The sequence below is a fragment of the Phalaenopsis equestris genome, unplaced genomic scaffold, assembly GCF_001263595.1.
Source record: "Phalaenopsis equestris unplaced genomic scaffold, ASM126359v1 Scaffold000840, whole genome shotgun sequence".
NCBI lineage: Eukaryota > Viridiplantae > Streptophyta > Magnoliopsida > Asparagales > Orchidaceae > Phalaenopsis > Phalaenopsis equestris.
The window spans coordinates 2058490-2074973 of record NW_018165280.1 but is presented as its reverse complement, the minus strand read 5'-3'; the positions used below and the strand labels follow the sequence as shown (position 1 = coordinate 2074973).

General features: G+C 37.2%; 2 protein-coding genes across 2 annotated transcripts; both read right to left on the bottom strand.

Annotated features, from left to right (window-relative positions):
• Positions 1 to 1698: 1698 nt before the first annotated feature.
• LOC110031677 (chaperonin-like RbcX protein 2, chloroplastic) lies at positions 1699 to 7472 on the bottom strand. The gene is made up of 5 exons (XM_020735006.1): positions 6843 to 7472; positions 2405 to 2496; positions 2260 to 2317; positions 2115 to 2180; positions 1699 to 2008 (listed from the first exon to the last, which is right to left on the bottom strand). The coding sequence occupies exons 1-5, from the start codon at positions 7110 to 7112 to the stop codon at positions 1883 to 1885; spliced, it is 612 nt and encodes a 203-aa protein (XP_020590665.1). The 5' UTR covers positions 7113 to 7472; the 3' UTR covers positions 1699 to 1882.
• A 1146-nt stretch (positions 7473 to 8618) lies between these two features.
• On the bottom strand, positions 8619 to 11659 carry LOC110031662 (cation/H(+) antiporter 28). The gene is made up of 3 exons (XM_020734992.1): positions 11147 to 11659; positions 9534 to 11066; positions 8619 to 9454 (listed from the first exon to the last, which is right to left on the bottom strand). The coding sequence occupies exons 1-3, from the start codon at positions 11351 to 11353 to the stop codon at positions 8741 to 8743; spliced, it is 2454 nt and encodes an 817-aa protein (XP_020590651.1). The 5' UTR covers positions 11354 to 11659; the 3' UTR covers positions 8619 to 8740.
• Positions 11660 to 16484: the final 4825 nt, after the last annotated feature.

The following is a 16484-nucleotide window of genomic DNA, read 5'->3' as shown; positions in this document are numbered from 1 at the left end:
TTCGAGCTCTCGGTGTGGAGAAGCCATTACAGCAGCTTGAGAGTACCTCTTCACCACAAACATAACTCACTGCTCTCATAGATTCTAAAATGCCATTATTTATAGAAACTTTGAAGCAGTCATTATTTCCTTATTCTCCTCCTTTCTTCCGTTGATCAAAACCTTATTGCTGGCTATGGAATCGATATCAATTTGAGAAGAAAAGATTAATTAACTGAAGCTTGAAAAGTGGGAGAAGACATAAGAAATAAGGAGAAAAAGAAGAATACATATGAATGTGGCTTTATCCATGGTAAAAATATTATGTGTAGATGTGCTAGGCGCGGATTGGTGAATACAATCTCAATACCACTGATTTGCACATGCGGATACCGCGCTTAATATTCACACAGACCTATGAGTCTATTAGTCGTTGAATCAAATCAGGATTATACAATTTGTTTCGTTTTGCAATTATGTTTTGAATTTAGAAAAGCTAATTGTTAGTTGATTCAACTACCATCAAAGATCTTAAGAGTGAGTTTAATGAGTTTTCTTCAATGTGAACTCAGAAATATCATTTAGTAAATCTTATAAATTCAAATTTACTAAATCATAATGTGTTTTAATCTTGAGAATTATTTGGTACAACACATGATAACTTCAATTAAATCCTGTAAAATTGTAAATTTGATGGATAGTTTTAGTTATATTGCAAAGCATGTAAAGTTTCTTAAAACTACATAATAGTGCTTTTAATAGTGACCTCTCGAGAAGTAATACGAAGAGTATCATCACAATACAACCCCAAGTAATTATCCCTCTTTTAATTTTATGCATTGCATTCCAAAAAGTTTTTTTTTTCTACGTGTGGAATTGTATATTTTAGTCATTTGATGAATATATCGGGTAGATTCATATCGAACAAGAAAAAGACACAAAATTCAAATTTTACATAATGACTTTAAAGGCATTTGCATATTTACCTGCATAGCTATCAAATCTTTGAGTTTAACTTGATTTTATATACCTTGTATGCAAAGAACAACTTTTAAGTAAACAGTTAAGGCCTAATTAGTGTGGCTGTATTATGCCAACAAAGCTTAGCCAAGCGTTTGACATTTCATGTCGCTCCCACTCTTGTCCATCCCATTGATTTTCAATAAAAAAATCACGTAGCATAACCCAATTAAAATTATTTCGTTGATTACAATTCATGAATACAAAGAGAACCCTTTCTCATAGCAAAGAGATGTGCAAATATAATTTAAAAGACCTCAACTATGATATAAATTTCCTTTTTGTGATTATAGAGCGGGTTTAAGCATGTCGAAGTTGACATGGAACAAAAGACCTAAACTACGATATAAATTTCCTTATGTAATTATAGAGAACGTTCGAGCATGTCGAAGTTGACGGAGAACATTAGATGAAAAAAGATAATCAAATATGGTTAGCATGGTCATGTTGAAGAGAGGGACAAAATAATACAAGAGAAGCATTAAAAAAGTGAAAATTTAAACTCAAATCTTTAATATCACATAAAAAATACCACCATCGCTGTCTTTTTAAAAATGAAATACATATTCTCATACATAGGTTTATGACACCAAGGTGTTATAAATTATAGATATCAAATTTTAGGTATTAGATATGTAAATACAAAAGATTGTCAGATAGCTTCCAGGCTCCAAAGGGATCAATCAAGAACAAAATCTGGTAGTAATGATCAATTTTATATAATCACTTTCTTAACTATATATTGGTATACAACAAAAACATATTTCACTCTTCTGAACTAAATTTATCCACAAACTTTTAATCATGAAGTTAAACATTAACTATAGAAACAATGCTCCCAACAAGGCAAATAATACAGATGAACTAAGCCCATTTCTGCTATTTATGAATCAAGATTCTCAGCATTGGTGTCCTCAGATGGCCATATTACAGTTTCCATTAGCCTCTCACGCATCAACTTGAGATTTTCATCAGAAATTCTCTGATACATCATTGCATGATCACATTTCTGTTCAAATATTAGCACAAAATCATGTTTTTTTATAGTAGATTACTGAAAAAAGGCAAATAAAAGGGGCTATAATGCAAATATTATAAGCTAATTTTAAGTGTACCTTGATCCATTTACCATACAGGTGCAGACGAGTTACCATCACTCTTTCTGCTAATTCTTGATGCTCCTGATAATGAAGACGAATATGGTTAACATAATTTAATCATGCTTTTCGACTCGTGTTTTAAAGAAAAATTGAGGGTTACCTTCCCGAGGGAACGGAGAAACCGTGCGCCATCTTTTACTTGATTGTTCGAGACAAAACTTCCAAAAGAAAACAAAATAAGTATTAAGAGAAACCTTAACATGATGTTATGAAATTGAAAATATTAGAAACATGTGAAGGCTTACTTGTAGAACCAGATATACTTTGGTGGATTCATTTCATAGAGCTGATGAAGAACAGTCCTTACAGCTTTGTAAGTGAAGAAATTAATAAGATGCTGCAAAAAACAGAAAAGGGATGGGTTGGATGTCTAAACACTTCATTTCTTGAAACAAAATAACTCGATTAGTTCGAAGATTAAACGAGAAGTATTATGATATAAAAATTTGTTATAAAGTAAGGTTATGATGGCAAAAGTACTTTGAACGCCACTTTTGGTTCCAAATGATGTAGAATGTTCAGAAATGGGTGAGGAATTTGGGTCCTCTGGGTTCAAGTTGCAAAATTTTACTAAAACGATGAGGCTAGATTACAAGTAGTCCATTCACAAAGCTTCCCTCACAATATTTGCTTTCAAAAGAGGGAGTATTTATAGAAAGTAGGTTGGACGGATGTGCTCTCAGGATGGACAGAGGTTTAGAAATGTGTGAGAGACAAGAGACCGGCTCTGGGTTTCACATGCTCGTTTTGGGACACATCATATACAAAGAAGCACTTAGTGCCAAGAAGCGGAGTAGTGATTGCCGTGTTAGGAGAGGCAGGCATTAACGTGTTCTGAAGAATTTTGTTAATAAAAAGTGCAGGAAACAAAAGAATGTAAGAGAAGCGGATAAGACAATTATTTTGGGTCATTTTCACTATTGTTTTAGTTCATCTATCATTCCTAAAGGCTTGAAAGAAAAATTCTCATTATTTCTTAATAATTTTCTTCATTACAATGAAACTAAAAAAAACAAGAAACAAACTATTACTTTGAATATAACCACTACACTAAAAGATTGTGGAGGATTAGTCTTCCAAATCTTCACACCATCAAATTCAAGTGTAAATCTAAGATTTTTTGGAAGCAATATAATTTTAGTTTATATCTTGCCTCATTGCGCCTTAAATCCTATGGTTCAGTTTGGTTCAAAGTGAAGTGTAAACGTTCCTCATTTCGGAATGCTTTAATGTAAATAGATGTTAGTTAAGGAGGTATATTTCTTTTCAATTTAATTATAACGACTTAACATATGCTTCCTATACTTCAGAAGATAAGTTCATTTGCTTAGTCACAATTGCTTTCTAATAATATTTACACTGATTCTTTTGGCATTATACTATATGGTGGCTCTAGGATATACAAAGCCTTTCTCTACCTTGGAAGATCTATACTCATTTTAGTACTTTGTGTGTAATGATGAAATCAAGCTCTCTAAAGGAGACTCGAGTTGCTATCCGGCTCTTTCTTATGACTGTTGTCCTGAGATCAATTTTAGTGTTGTTTATGTTGGCTACTTCAATTTGCCTTAATTATTTGCTATCTTCTGTCATCTTGAGCTATTCATACTCAATTTTATCAATGAAATGTGCCATTAATAATCTCAAATTTGGATGTGCTGCCTTTTATTTGTTGTCTTTCAATTTAGTTGTTTTTTATTGTCCACTTTTTCTATTCTTTTTGGAATTTTCAGTCTGCCTTCATCATTCTTGAAACAGTTTCTATAAGATAAATTTTGTCGATCATGATACTATCCGTATTGTTGCCTCACATTACTCGTTACTTAAGATTTGATAGCCTTGGATATTTTTTCATTAACAACATGCTGCAAGAATTTTTCTAAACTTGATTTTTTCGAGGATCTCATGCATTTGGGAGCTATTTAATGTTGTTTTCTCCCTTTTGTGAATAGATCTAATAGATCTTTTTTTTAAAAAAAAATTCAATTGTAACTTTTAATGCCTTTTACTTGCTTGGGAAAATAAAAAATAAAAAAGTAATCCTCTTTCCATCAAAGAATTAGATGGATGTGGCTCTCACTTTTCTAAATAAAAACAGCACAAAAAACTTAAGTTAAAATTTGTCGGTCCAATGCCTTGTCAAAAAATCAAATCAAATTTTGTAACATAATGTTTGATTCGATGAAAAGATGAGACGATAGGCCGTAATTCGATGAAACGATGAGACGATAGGCCGTAAGGTGGTCTCTTCGACATTCAAGAAGTGAAGAGGTATACACTTCTTTAGCATCTCAAGCAATGTATTGTTAGCACTCCTAGAACAAGTGCCTCTATAAGGGAGCAAGATGCTCAAGAGGAACTCCAACATGCTAGTTCATCCTCTTACATCTCCTTCTCTTTTCGTCTCCACAACTCTTCTGACAACATCTTATTTTGTGACTTCATCTTCTCTAACATCTCCTTTTTCACATCCTTCAATTTTTGCTAATCTCGTGGCCATGGGTTCTAACAAGTCTCATCTTGACAATGAGATATATCATTCCTTATGAATTTTACTGTTAATGCATTATCAACCACACCACAAGCTTGATGTTTTGTTATTACACTACTTCTGCTCATCTCATTTTTTCTCCCATTATATCAATCTTAAGGGTTTAGTAGCATAGTTTTAATAGGATTTAGTCATGAATTTAGCATAAATCCAGCCAAATATCAAAGAAGAAGAAGAAAAATGAATTCAACATTGTTATATTGAATTTTTCGCGTTTTGTTTTTCCTTCTTGCGTTGCATCTCTTTTACAACGTAAATTTCAGATTTATTAAATATGATTGCAAGGCAGGTTTAAGAATTTCTTCCATTGTGCTGCGAGCGTCATCTCCATCGCCATCTCCACCAATATAAATTTGGATTTTTTGGATTTACTAAATCCTATTTAAAGTAAATACAAGTTCCAGCCAAACACCCCCTTAACGTAAATTCCAGCACTCCTCTATACAAAAATTTCATAAAACTACGGTATCATTGTATCAAGTGCTTCCAAACTTGTATTGGCAACAATAATCTATGATTTAAGTAGAAAAACAAAGACAATCACAATCGAAAACTAATTAATCATATCCTATCAAAATAGATGTTCAGTTACTAGAAAAAAAAAACATTTAATTATAGATTAGCACTTTTTTTCAACTTTGAAAAATAAAAAGCAATGATAATAACTAATCTATTGGATTCACAAAAGAAACTGGATGAGATCTTAGACCTTAATCTTTGAGATATTCAACCAAATAATTAAAATAAGAATTTCTTCCAAAACAAAGAGAACATTCAGATAAATCGAAAATAGATTGATCAAGTATTTTCCTATTTTAGTTGGATTACATCAAGTATCAGCTTTAAGTCCATATCTTTTTGCTTTATTCATGGATGCTCTTATTGGACATTTACAGAAGCATGTACCTTGGTGTATGCTTTTCGGTGATGATATCCTCTTGTGGATAAGACTAGAGAAAGAGTTCAGGAAAAAGCTTGAATTATAGAGGTCTACATTGGAGTTTAAAGGCCTTCGTTTGAGTAGAACTAATGTTGAATACATTGAATGTGATTTAATAGCTTTAGTGGCATAGTTGTAACTATGGGCGATCAAATCATTAAAAGGTGCGAACGTTTTCGATATCTTTGGTCTATTATTCAAAGTGATTGTGATATATATGGGATGTTATTAGTAGAATCCAAGTTAGTTGGTTGAAGTAAGGGAATGCATCAGGTCTATTGTGTTATAGAAAAGTACTGCTTAGACTAAAAGGAAAATTTTATAAGATAGTGGCGAGACCTGCAATGCTCTATGATGCAGAATGTTAGCCTTTAAAAGAGAAGCATGAAATTAAGTTAAGTGTTGTCGAGATTAGAATACTTGGGTGAATGAGAAGCTTGACACTTAGAGATAAAATGTGAAATGAATATATCTGTGATAGGGTTGGCGTAGCTCAACTGGCGGACAAAACTACGGGAATTCGTCTTAGATGGATTGGCCACATTAAACGCCGATCATGTGATGATTCGTTAGGAGAATAGATATTTTAGATTCGACTTATGTTAAAAAAGATAGAGGTAGGTCTAAAAAGACTTATGCATATTGTATAAAAAATCATCTTAATCTATTATAATCAAATGAGAATATGACACTTAATAGGACACAATGGAGAAAAATGATTCATGTCGCCAAGTTGCCGACACCACTTAGTGGGATAAAAGCTTGTAGTTGTTGTTGTTGGTAGGTCTGAATTTATCAAATTCAGAATAATATTCAGTTCAATTTAAGGTTAAATCCATTAAATTTGTTTATGGTGTTTAGCACAAATCCACCCTTGTGACTTTCTTCCTTAGCTAAATCAGTTAAAATTCACATAATAATCGAATTTAATAAATCTGGATCCACTTTCAAAAAATAACCCAAGGGAAGAAAAATTAGATTTAGCAAAGTACGGATTTAATTAATCTGATTTTTTTGTTCCATTGGATTTATGTTAAATACTACATAAATCTTGCAAAAATCCACTTTCAAACAAATCATTTAATATTGTGGATTATAAATCATAGCTCGAGTTAACGAATCATAGATTAGATTATGGACAAGATTAGCACGAACGAAGGCAATATCAAATAATTTGAAGCATTCAACTAACCGCATGGATATCTTCAAAGCTCTCTTCATACTGTCCTGCAATCTCATCCACTATAATTCTGCTCCTCCCCCTCTTCTTCTTCGACCTCACCGCTGGCCGCCACCGGTCTACCCATCCTCCCATAAAGGAACTGCACAACCCCACCGAACTCGGGCTCGCCGCAGTCCGCCGGCACGTCGGTGCGCTGCATAGCCCTAGATCTCCGCTGCTGCTCCGCGGGCTGAAGCCGGATGGAATATGCCCAATCACCATCGTCTGAGCTCCGGCCATCCTCACCAAGATCGAATCTTTCTTCGATCGGCGAGGATATCGGATCGAGAGAAGGAAGTTTAGGTGGGAACAATTGGAAATCTAGGGTTTTGTGTGGAGAAAAGATGGGAAAGGTCAGACCTTTGGCTTGCTTCTTCGGCGTGCCAACCGTCTTCGAATTCTAATAAGAAAAGTGGGAAGTGGGGAAAGATAGAAGGTAGTGGCTATCGTCCTTCGATGGCAGCCAAACAAATTTCTGAGGTTGAAATCTCCAGTTTTTGGAATCGTTAAAAATATGATTTTTTATTTATTTTTCTGCGTTCGAAGAATTTTAAATGGGGTGTTTTTATTGGATGATGCAAGATTCTAATGGAGCAGGGAGATTCTTATTGGCAAGCTTGGCGGTGTGAAAGTTTGATTTTTGTTCTACTTGCACATGACTTGAAGGAATCTCACACTGCGTCAGTTCATCTTGGCCGTCCATATGGCACCACCACATGTCCATGGAAGACTGCAGGCTTTTCTAGAAATCAAACCTATGCTGTCCATCCACGTTTTAAACACAACACCAAATAAAATAAAGAAATTAAAATAAATAAAAGTTATCATCTAAAAGCAAACAAAACCTAAATAAAAGTAACAAAAGCTCTCTGAATAACAAAACAGTTCAGAAAATCAAGATCTCCAATTGAGCAAAAGTGAACCACAAACTTACACAGCAAACCCCATCATAAGTCGAGCAACAGGCAATAAAAACTGCCAATTCACAAAAGAAATAACATCAAATCAACGTCGCTATATTTAGCAATTAATCTCACGTATGCAAAACAAAAAATTAAATAACAAGAGAGCAAAAAAGAAACTCAGCCCAACAATTCCAAAAAAAAGTAAAGTATAACCACCTGATCAAGCGAGTAAAGAGAGAAAATACAACGCATCCAAAGAGAGAAAATACAATTCTTATGTATTAACATGTTAATACATAAGAATTGTGTGGTATGTATATAAATACCCCTTATATTTTATTAACACACCATAAGCTCCATTGACTAATCCTTTATCGAATATTAGATATAGATAGATATAAACTCTAAGGAATTGCATAAGCCTTTTATTGTTGTTAAATACGTTAAAATTTTATGAAATGCTCTCTTAATATTGCTCCAAAGAGATATTATTTTTATGATTTAAATCTATAATTTTAAATCTTAATGGAAGCAATAAAATCATTAATCATTAGGTTCCCCCTAAATTCAAAAGTAATAGACATGAATCGATCCATAAAGTCTACACTCTTAGATTCTAAAAAAAAAAAAAGAAATTTATATCATGCATTATGTTAAACTTTTCTAATCCATCAAATGAGATAATAAAAAATATTTAAAACCAAATTAATTCATTCCTAGCAAAAAAAAAAAAGTAATTTTCATTTTGTGCAAAGTAGCAAGCATTTTTAAAGGAGTTACAAGCAAAAGGTGGGATCAATAAATAAGATTAAAATTCTAAAATAAATAATTACATGACCAAACATAAACAAAATAAATAAATAAATAAAAAGAAGATATTTAACCTCACCTCCTACATTCCAATTTCGTTATATTTTGATTGTTTTACAACGAAATTTACAAATTTGCCCCTCTCAACCGCTCCTAAACCGGAAGAAACTCATAATCAATCACATCACATCTCCTGGCAACATCACAGTGCTGTATTACGAGCACAGATGCCGTCACTGAGAAATCCGGCGCCGCAAGAACATCTCCAATCGGCCCCAGCTCCGGATACTCCGCCCACTCGCTCATCCCCGCCGTCAGCACCGACTCCATCTCCTTCCCTCTCCCCACAACAAAGAGCTCGTGCTCCCCCTCCAGTCCCCTCAAAGTGGCCACCGTCTCCACCCCGCTACCCACGCGCTTCTCAACATACCTCACTCCCCTCCCCCCCTCCACATACCTCTCATAAAATCCGGCCAAGTACTCCTCATCCGCCTTCCTCTCCATCTCATGTTTCTCCGCCGCCGTCAGAATCCGCCTCCCCGGCCCGGTTACTTTGCCGTCGGGGAGGAATCTGAGGACGGTGAGTCTGACGCCTGGGTGCCGGGCGACTCTCCCGGCGTAAGCGAGGGCCTCGCGGTCGTCTCCTCCGCCGATGAAGACGACGCAGACGTTTTGACATGCGAAGGAGGAGGACCGTTGGGTGGAGGAGCGGCCGAGCCCGCGGTTGATGAGGATGGCGACTGAGCAGGGGGAGTGTTGCAGGACCTTTTGGTTCATGAGCCTGTGTCCTAGGTGGCCGGCGTCCATTGAGCCGTCGATTCTCTGCCGGCGGTGGAAGGGGAGCACCACCATTGCCGCCATGCAGTCCTGAGTGTTGATTGCGGTTCAAATTTTAACAGCCGGTAACATTATAGGGATAGAAAAATTCGTGCTTTTAAAAAGTTACCTGGGCGGCGCTGCAGATGTCCTGATGCATAAAGTCGTAGGAGGAGACGGCAAGCATCCTCCGCACCCTCACGCCTTCACCACTCTGCTCCTTGTAAGCATCCAATGCAGACCCAATCTGCTCCCTCATCTCCACAATCTCCTCATCCCTCACCGTCACCGCCTCCATCCCCTCCCCATGCACCAGCGACGCCGCAGCTTTATCAGTCATCTCCACCATATCCATCACATACACCATCAACCTACCCTCCTCCTCCTCTTCCTCCTTCCCTTTCCCCCTCATCGCCTCCATCACATTCACCGCCATCCCAACATCTTGAAGCCCATGCAATCCGATCAAAATCCTCACCTCACTCCCCGCATTACACCATTGCAACCCCAGCGGCCTAACCCCCAGCTCCCTCGCCCTCGCTCTCGCACGCCGCACAATAAACGCCACCACCAACGGCGTCGGAATGATCGTCCCGATCGTCACCAGCAACATCACCATCATCATCTCTGGTTCGATCATGTTTATTGTCGAGGCGGTGTATGCGCAGAAGATGTGGAAGTAACCCTTTACGTTTAGAAGAAGACCGAGAGCGATGGCCTCCGGCCATAGAAGGCCGTAACGCATGCTGCAAGCTACAGTCCCCGTCAGCTTTCCGACCACTCCGATGGATCCGATGATCAGGAGTCTGTAGGCGGTGCGGCTCTCTTGTGTAACCCATGTTCTGTAATCGGTGGAAAAGCCGACGAGGACGACGTAGAGCGGTAGGATGAGAGTGGTGAGGGCGAAATTGATTCGGCTGATTAGAAAATTTGACATTCGGCCATGGCGAGGCAGGCAGAGGCCAACGATGAAGGCGTTGAAATTAGGGTCGTAGCCGTAGAGAACGGAGCTGAAGCAGAGCATAATGGATACGAGACTGACGAGCAGCATGTCGATGCCACGGATGGGTTTTCCTTCAGGGTTGCGATCGTTTAAGAAGCCGATAAAGGGGTTGATGATTTTGAAGATGAAGCAAATCTCGATGGTAACAAACAGAAGCTTGAGAATAGCGTTGGTGAAATGGGCCGAAAGAGGTGCGTTGGGATTCCGTAACTGGTATCCGTAGAGAAGAACGCCGATACACATGAAGAATGTGCAGATCATGTCGTTAGCGAGACCGGTACGAACGGCGAGGCGGCCGATCTCCGATTTTCCGATCTTGAGCTCGGTGATGAGGCGGGTGAGGATGGGGGAAGAGGTCGCAGCTAGGGCGATGGCCAGTGCGCAGACCGTTTGGTACGATTTGATTCTAGCGACTTGAAGGCCGCTCAAGTTCATGATTGTGTAGCAGAAAAGGGTTATTCCGATAGTGGAGACGATACCGGAGCACGCAAGCTTCGTTGCAGGGTTGGACCAATTGAGAAGTTTTTTAGGCTCCATCTCGAGCCCGAGGGCTAAGAGGTAGAAGCAGAAGGCGAAGGAACCCATGCGGACTATGGCGATGATCACATGATCCTCGACGGTTACCCGCAATAATCTTACATTGCCCAACAGAACCCCAATCTGCGAAAAAGAATTCGATTAGAATTGATGCCGGGGAAGAATCGATGAAACAAGAAGTGATAACTTGTTGCAGTAATTACTATGAAATCAGAGATCATGCGGTGCTGGCCGAGGAGGCGGAGGAAAGAGGGAACGATCTTACTGCTGATCAGGATCATGATGATGTTGAAGATGAACACGGAGAAGGAGGCTGAAATGGAGGAGCTCGAAAGTCTGCAACGGGTTCTGGCTATGTTCCAGGCCTCGGAATTGGTGGCGCCGGTGGCCGTCGACTCATTCTGTGACATTATCGGCGATAATGTTCGTCTTCAACGTCTGAGACCGGAGGAGAAGAGCTCTGCCCTAAACCCTTTTGATGGCGATGGGAATTCTGTTCCCCATGGCGGGGTTTAACAAATTTGAAGCCTGCAAAAACTGCCATCGCAGTACTGCGTCGTATGGTTGTGTGGCAGCACCTGTAGCAACGGCTTCATGTTTTTAATCTGTTAATTTCTGCATACAAGTAATATTTAGAGTAAAAAAATATTAAATCAGGACTCCTGACATAGAGTTACATTCGAAGTTCACTGATATGTTAATATGTGACTTCAAGAAAATGCGCACGTTTTCTTGTGATTTGGTCCGTTAATATAAAATATTCTTTCTTGTTATTCAGCGTTATTCAGGTATTGTTGTGGTGATATTGATGTGTTGTTGTGTTATTATAGTACCAGAAATATTCTCAGAATTCAAATAACACATGAATGTCACCACAACAACACCTAAATAATTTTGAATAACATGGGAGAAATATTCTTCTATGCTAAAACTATTTTTTAAAAAAAAATTTCTGTAAACTCCACGTGTACGTGTATCAGTGGACTCCTAACGTAGTTCCAGGTTAGAACTCTTGATGTAATATTTTTCCATTTAGGAGTGTGATATGTAAATTCAAAGAAACTGGGAGGTATTTATGCAAATGCCCCTTGTTTTCATTTTTCTTTTTAATTAATAATATTGTTTTTTGATGGAGGTGTCGAAATATAAGATGAATGTAATAAATTTTTTAATTGATTAAGTTATTTGGGTTTATTTTTGCTTCACTAATTTGCGGGATGGGAGTTATTTGTCGGTTACTGCAAAAATAGTTTTGTTCATGGACTTGCATGAAAAAAACAGTTTCTTATTAGCATGCATTTGAAATTAAAAATTTCAATTATTGGAGAAGGTTTGAATGCATGGAAGGCCCAATTTATTTGATGGGCAAGTGGGTTCATGTGAGCCCATTCAATTAAAATTCATCCCTCACATCAAATTATGTTAAGAGTATGTTTGGGGCAGTTTATATATTTTTGAATATGAAGTTGTGAAATTGTTATTAAAAATGCAACAGTAGCCATTAATTTTTTTTTTTTTAAAAAAAAGGCATATTGCAGTTTTCTAGCAACCACAACATATGATGGCAAAACACAGCTTTCAATTGTATTTCTTAAAATAAACAGGTAAATCATAATCGTCAAACAAAAAAAATTGTGATGTGGCATCGCACAGCCACCCCAAATGCACCATTAGGTTGTTTCGCTAATGGAGGGAGACTGAGTATCATTTCTCCGGTAACATAATCCTTGAGTCATAAATTAAAATTATTTATATTAATCCATACATAATTGTAACTCTTTTACTTAACTATTCTCTATAACAACTTAAGACAACCGACTTGTAAAATTATTTGGGGGTAATATAAAATTGTTTGTTTGCCATTTAAAGCTTGTTTTTATTGTACCAAAAATTGAAAATACAAGGTCTTGCTTATTTTTTTATATCCATTATATCAACTTCTCATATTGAAACTTTTAGTTTATTAAGTTTCCTAATAATAACAATCATTTGTTTCTATGTTTTTCAATATCCATTATGTCGCTTTCTCGTATTGAAAATTTTAGCCAGCGCTAACTTGATCATATAGAGCATTTCAAGTTTAGTTTATTAATTTTCTTAATAAATGATCCAATAAGATGCTTATTAGACAGAGCTTTTGTGAATTCTTATTGGATTAATTTTTACCCATATTTTTTTTCTTAAAGTTTTAACTTGTTACTCTTCTAATCATCACCCTATTTTAAGGCTCTGTTGGCACAGCTGCAGCTTATCAGATTTTCAGTTGCAGCTGCGCTGCCCCAGAAAGTTGTTGTGGGGAAGTTGACTGTCTGTTTGGTGCAGCTGTGTGAAAACAGCAGTGGGTCAGCTGTTTCTGAAAAAATGATCATGTTGCCCCTGTTTGCTAAAACTGTTGAAAAGAAGACTATAACAACCACATTTTTGAAACTTCAGAAGCAGAAATTCATTTCTAAACGAAAGTTCAGATAGCAGAAAGTTCAGATACACCAATGACCTAATAGTGAGACCCGAAAGTGAGATCATCATTGCCATTACCTCATTCCCAACTACTTGGCAATAATCTTACAAAAACTTCCATGACGGCCTAATAGAGATGAGAAGATTTAATGATCAGTTTATCAAGCCTGCTGATCAAGTGCTGGTTCATAGTGAGCGGTAGCTCAGCTATATTCTTCAATTAAAAAGCATATAACAGTAACAATGCGAGCTCTATTCTCCAGTTAAAACGTAAAAACAGAGAATAATAAAAGAAAAAATGAAGGTTAAAATTTCTATTAGCACACTTCAATGAGAAAAATCATAAACTGTACAACCAACTTAAAATAAGGCAAAACAACAAAGGATCATCCCTTGTAGCTGAAAAGAAATATAACCAAACAGGTATGACATTACATGTTCTTAAGATTACACTTAAGAATCTAAGAGAAAAAAACATAAGTACATATTTCAACTATTGCCTCGCTCTGAACAGTTTAGATGTTAGATATGTAAATACATAAGCATATTGTGGCATTCTTTTGAAGATTGTCAAATGACCTTAAAACATTAATATCATAAACCAAGATTCAACAACCAGCTTCCCTGTAGAATGCAACGGCATTCAGCTACCTTGTAGATTGAAATTAGACACCAAAATTATGCATTCAAAAGGTGAAGGAAATGCTTAAAAAGTAAAAAAGATTGAAATCGGAGGTAATGTTGCAAGAAAAATTCGGGATCAAGGAAGAGAATGAGACATTGCAGCAAGACTCTTACCAGCTGTCCCCGAGAACAATGACCTTGATCAAGGTCTGTCTTCTCGAGGCCATGGCGAGAAGGAGTAACCACACGACGAGGGCAGACACTTAGATGTGCACTCGAGAGCGATGGAGAAGTACAGGTGGAAGAGGTAGACTGAAGAGGTTGGGACACGAAAGAGCTCTGCGGGCCAGCGAAGGCTGTTTAAAAGGGTTCGAGCGTTGCAGGACGTGTCAGTAGAGAGGATTTCCACCGACGGTGAACAAAAGGTGGAATCACGAATAGGAGAAATAGGAGGGCACCAGCGTAAAATGTTGATGGAGCAAAGGGGGGACGTGGGAGCGAAGCGGGGCCGTGGGGTCGATCCCGCAGCCCGCTTTTCCCTTAGATTCGCGGCCGACGCAACTGAAACGTCTTGTCAAACGAAGCTTTTATGCGGCCTTCTGCAGCACCGCGAAGGGAAAGTCGCGCCAAACAGAGCCTAAATTTGATGGGTAAGGCTTCTTCTTTACGTTGTAGATTCATTTTTAAGAATTATTGGACTCTTTGTTCGAATTTATTCAGCTTATTTATTATGCTTGGTATGTACCTATTAAAGGTGTTCCTATTTTTTCTCTTTTTAATAAGCTCCAAAATGTTAAAAAACCTCTTAAAGGTGTCAATTGGAAATTCCTTAATGCTATAGCTAATCATATTGTTGACCTAAAGATAAACTAATTACAGTTCTTGCTCAACTTGAATGGTCTCCTATTTCTAAAGATTTGCTTACTCAATCTTCTGATATACAAAATAATATTTATAATGCTACTACGTGTAATTACAAATAGACTAAGCAAAGAGCTAAATGTGATTGGTTATCTAAAGATGAGGATGATGTGAAATTCCTTTTTCAAAATGCTACTACTTCTAATTACAAAATAGCATTTCTAATGCTTCGACTTTTAGGATTTGTAAGAAAAAATCTAAGATGATAAATAGTACGCTATCAATAAATTTCCCATCATATGACATTAATATCGATGACTGACATGAATATCGAGAAAATTTTGTGCAAGAAACATTCAAACTTCGATTAAAAGTCATTGAGAACTTCAATGTGAACAAACTCATAGTAAAGCTAATCGGCACAATGATAGAGACCTAATAATAAAAATTGACACAATCTGATTCAACTCATGTGATTAAACCATTTTTAGAAGCTTTCAGTGCAAATGAATTGGAAGATCAAATGAATTTCAAATTTGACAAGTTTATTGTCAAATTGAGTGCCTCGACAAGACGCAACGAACCCAATATCACTCAGTTATGACATCAATAAGACAGTTAAACGTCTGCAGAACACCGTTCCATCTATGAAATCTTCCAGGGCGTCCGATCATAGTGAACTGAATTCCTTCATAATCTGCAATATAGACTCTATAAATACAGCTCTACTCCCTCTTGAAAAGAGGATTGAACCTCTGAGCCAAAGAAACACTAGAACTTGGAGAAAAACAAGCTAAAGTATGGTATTATGCACTGAAGATCAGATGAACACTTCTAACTTCTACAGCCGCCGACCATCACTCGTTGGCCGCTGCCGACCACCACCGACTGTTCCACTCTCCTTATGACGAGGCACCGTGCTATATCAACCACCACCAACTCCATGAAAGCACTTATCAACCTACCAGCCAATGCATCATTGAAAACATTGTGTCTAACCCCGAAGAAGATGTATTAAAGCTTCATCCTTAAGTCACATCACATCAACATTAGTAAAATTCCTTAATTTTCTCAAGAGGTTTATTCCGTCGTCGCCCACTTGCCGCAGCTTTCTACTGTACGATTTTGCTTTTGATATCTAATTATTAAATAATTAAACAAAATTATTTAATACTCGCTGTTAAATTACTACACGGAGCCATCTTCTCAACAAATACATGCATGCCATCTGTAATAAAAAGTCCATCCAATCGTTCAACGGTGCTTTGGGTGTTGGAGCTGAAACACCTGATCTCTGACTAGATCTGGTCTTGCCATCTTCAACGCCAACGGTCACCGTCAACCAGAATCTCCCCCACGCAAACCCACGTGTCGGCCAGACTACGAAAGCGCTATGTCGCATTTATTTCCACGTGGCAGATGGTCTTTTTTGGGTGCATAACGAGTAAAGGATGTGAGTTCTAGAAAGTGCCGTTTGGTTTATGTTATTTGCATACATACCACCTAATTGTTATATATTTACAAATCTACGACATAAAGCTTGCTTTGAACATTTATACCAATAAATCTTAAATTTTATTTTTTATATTTATAACACAA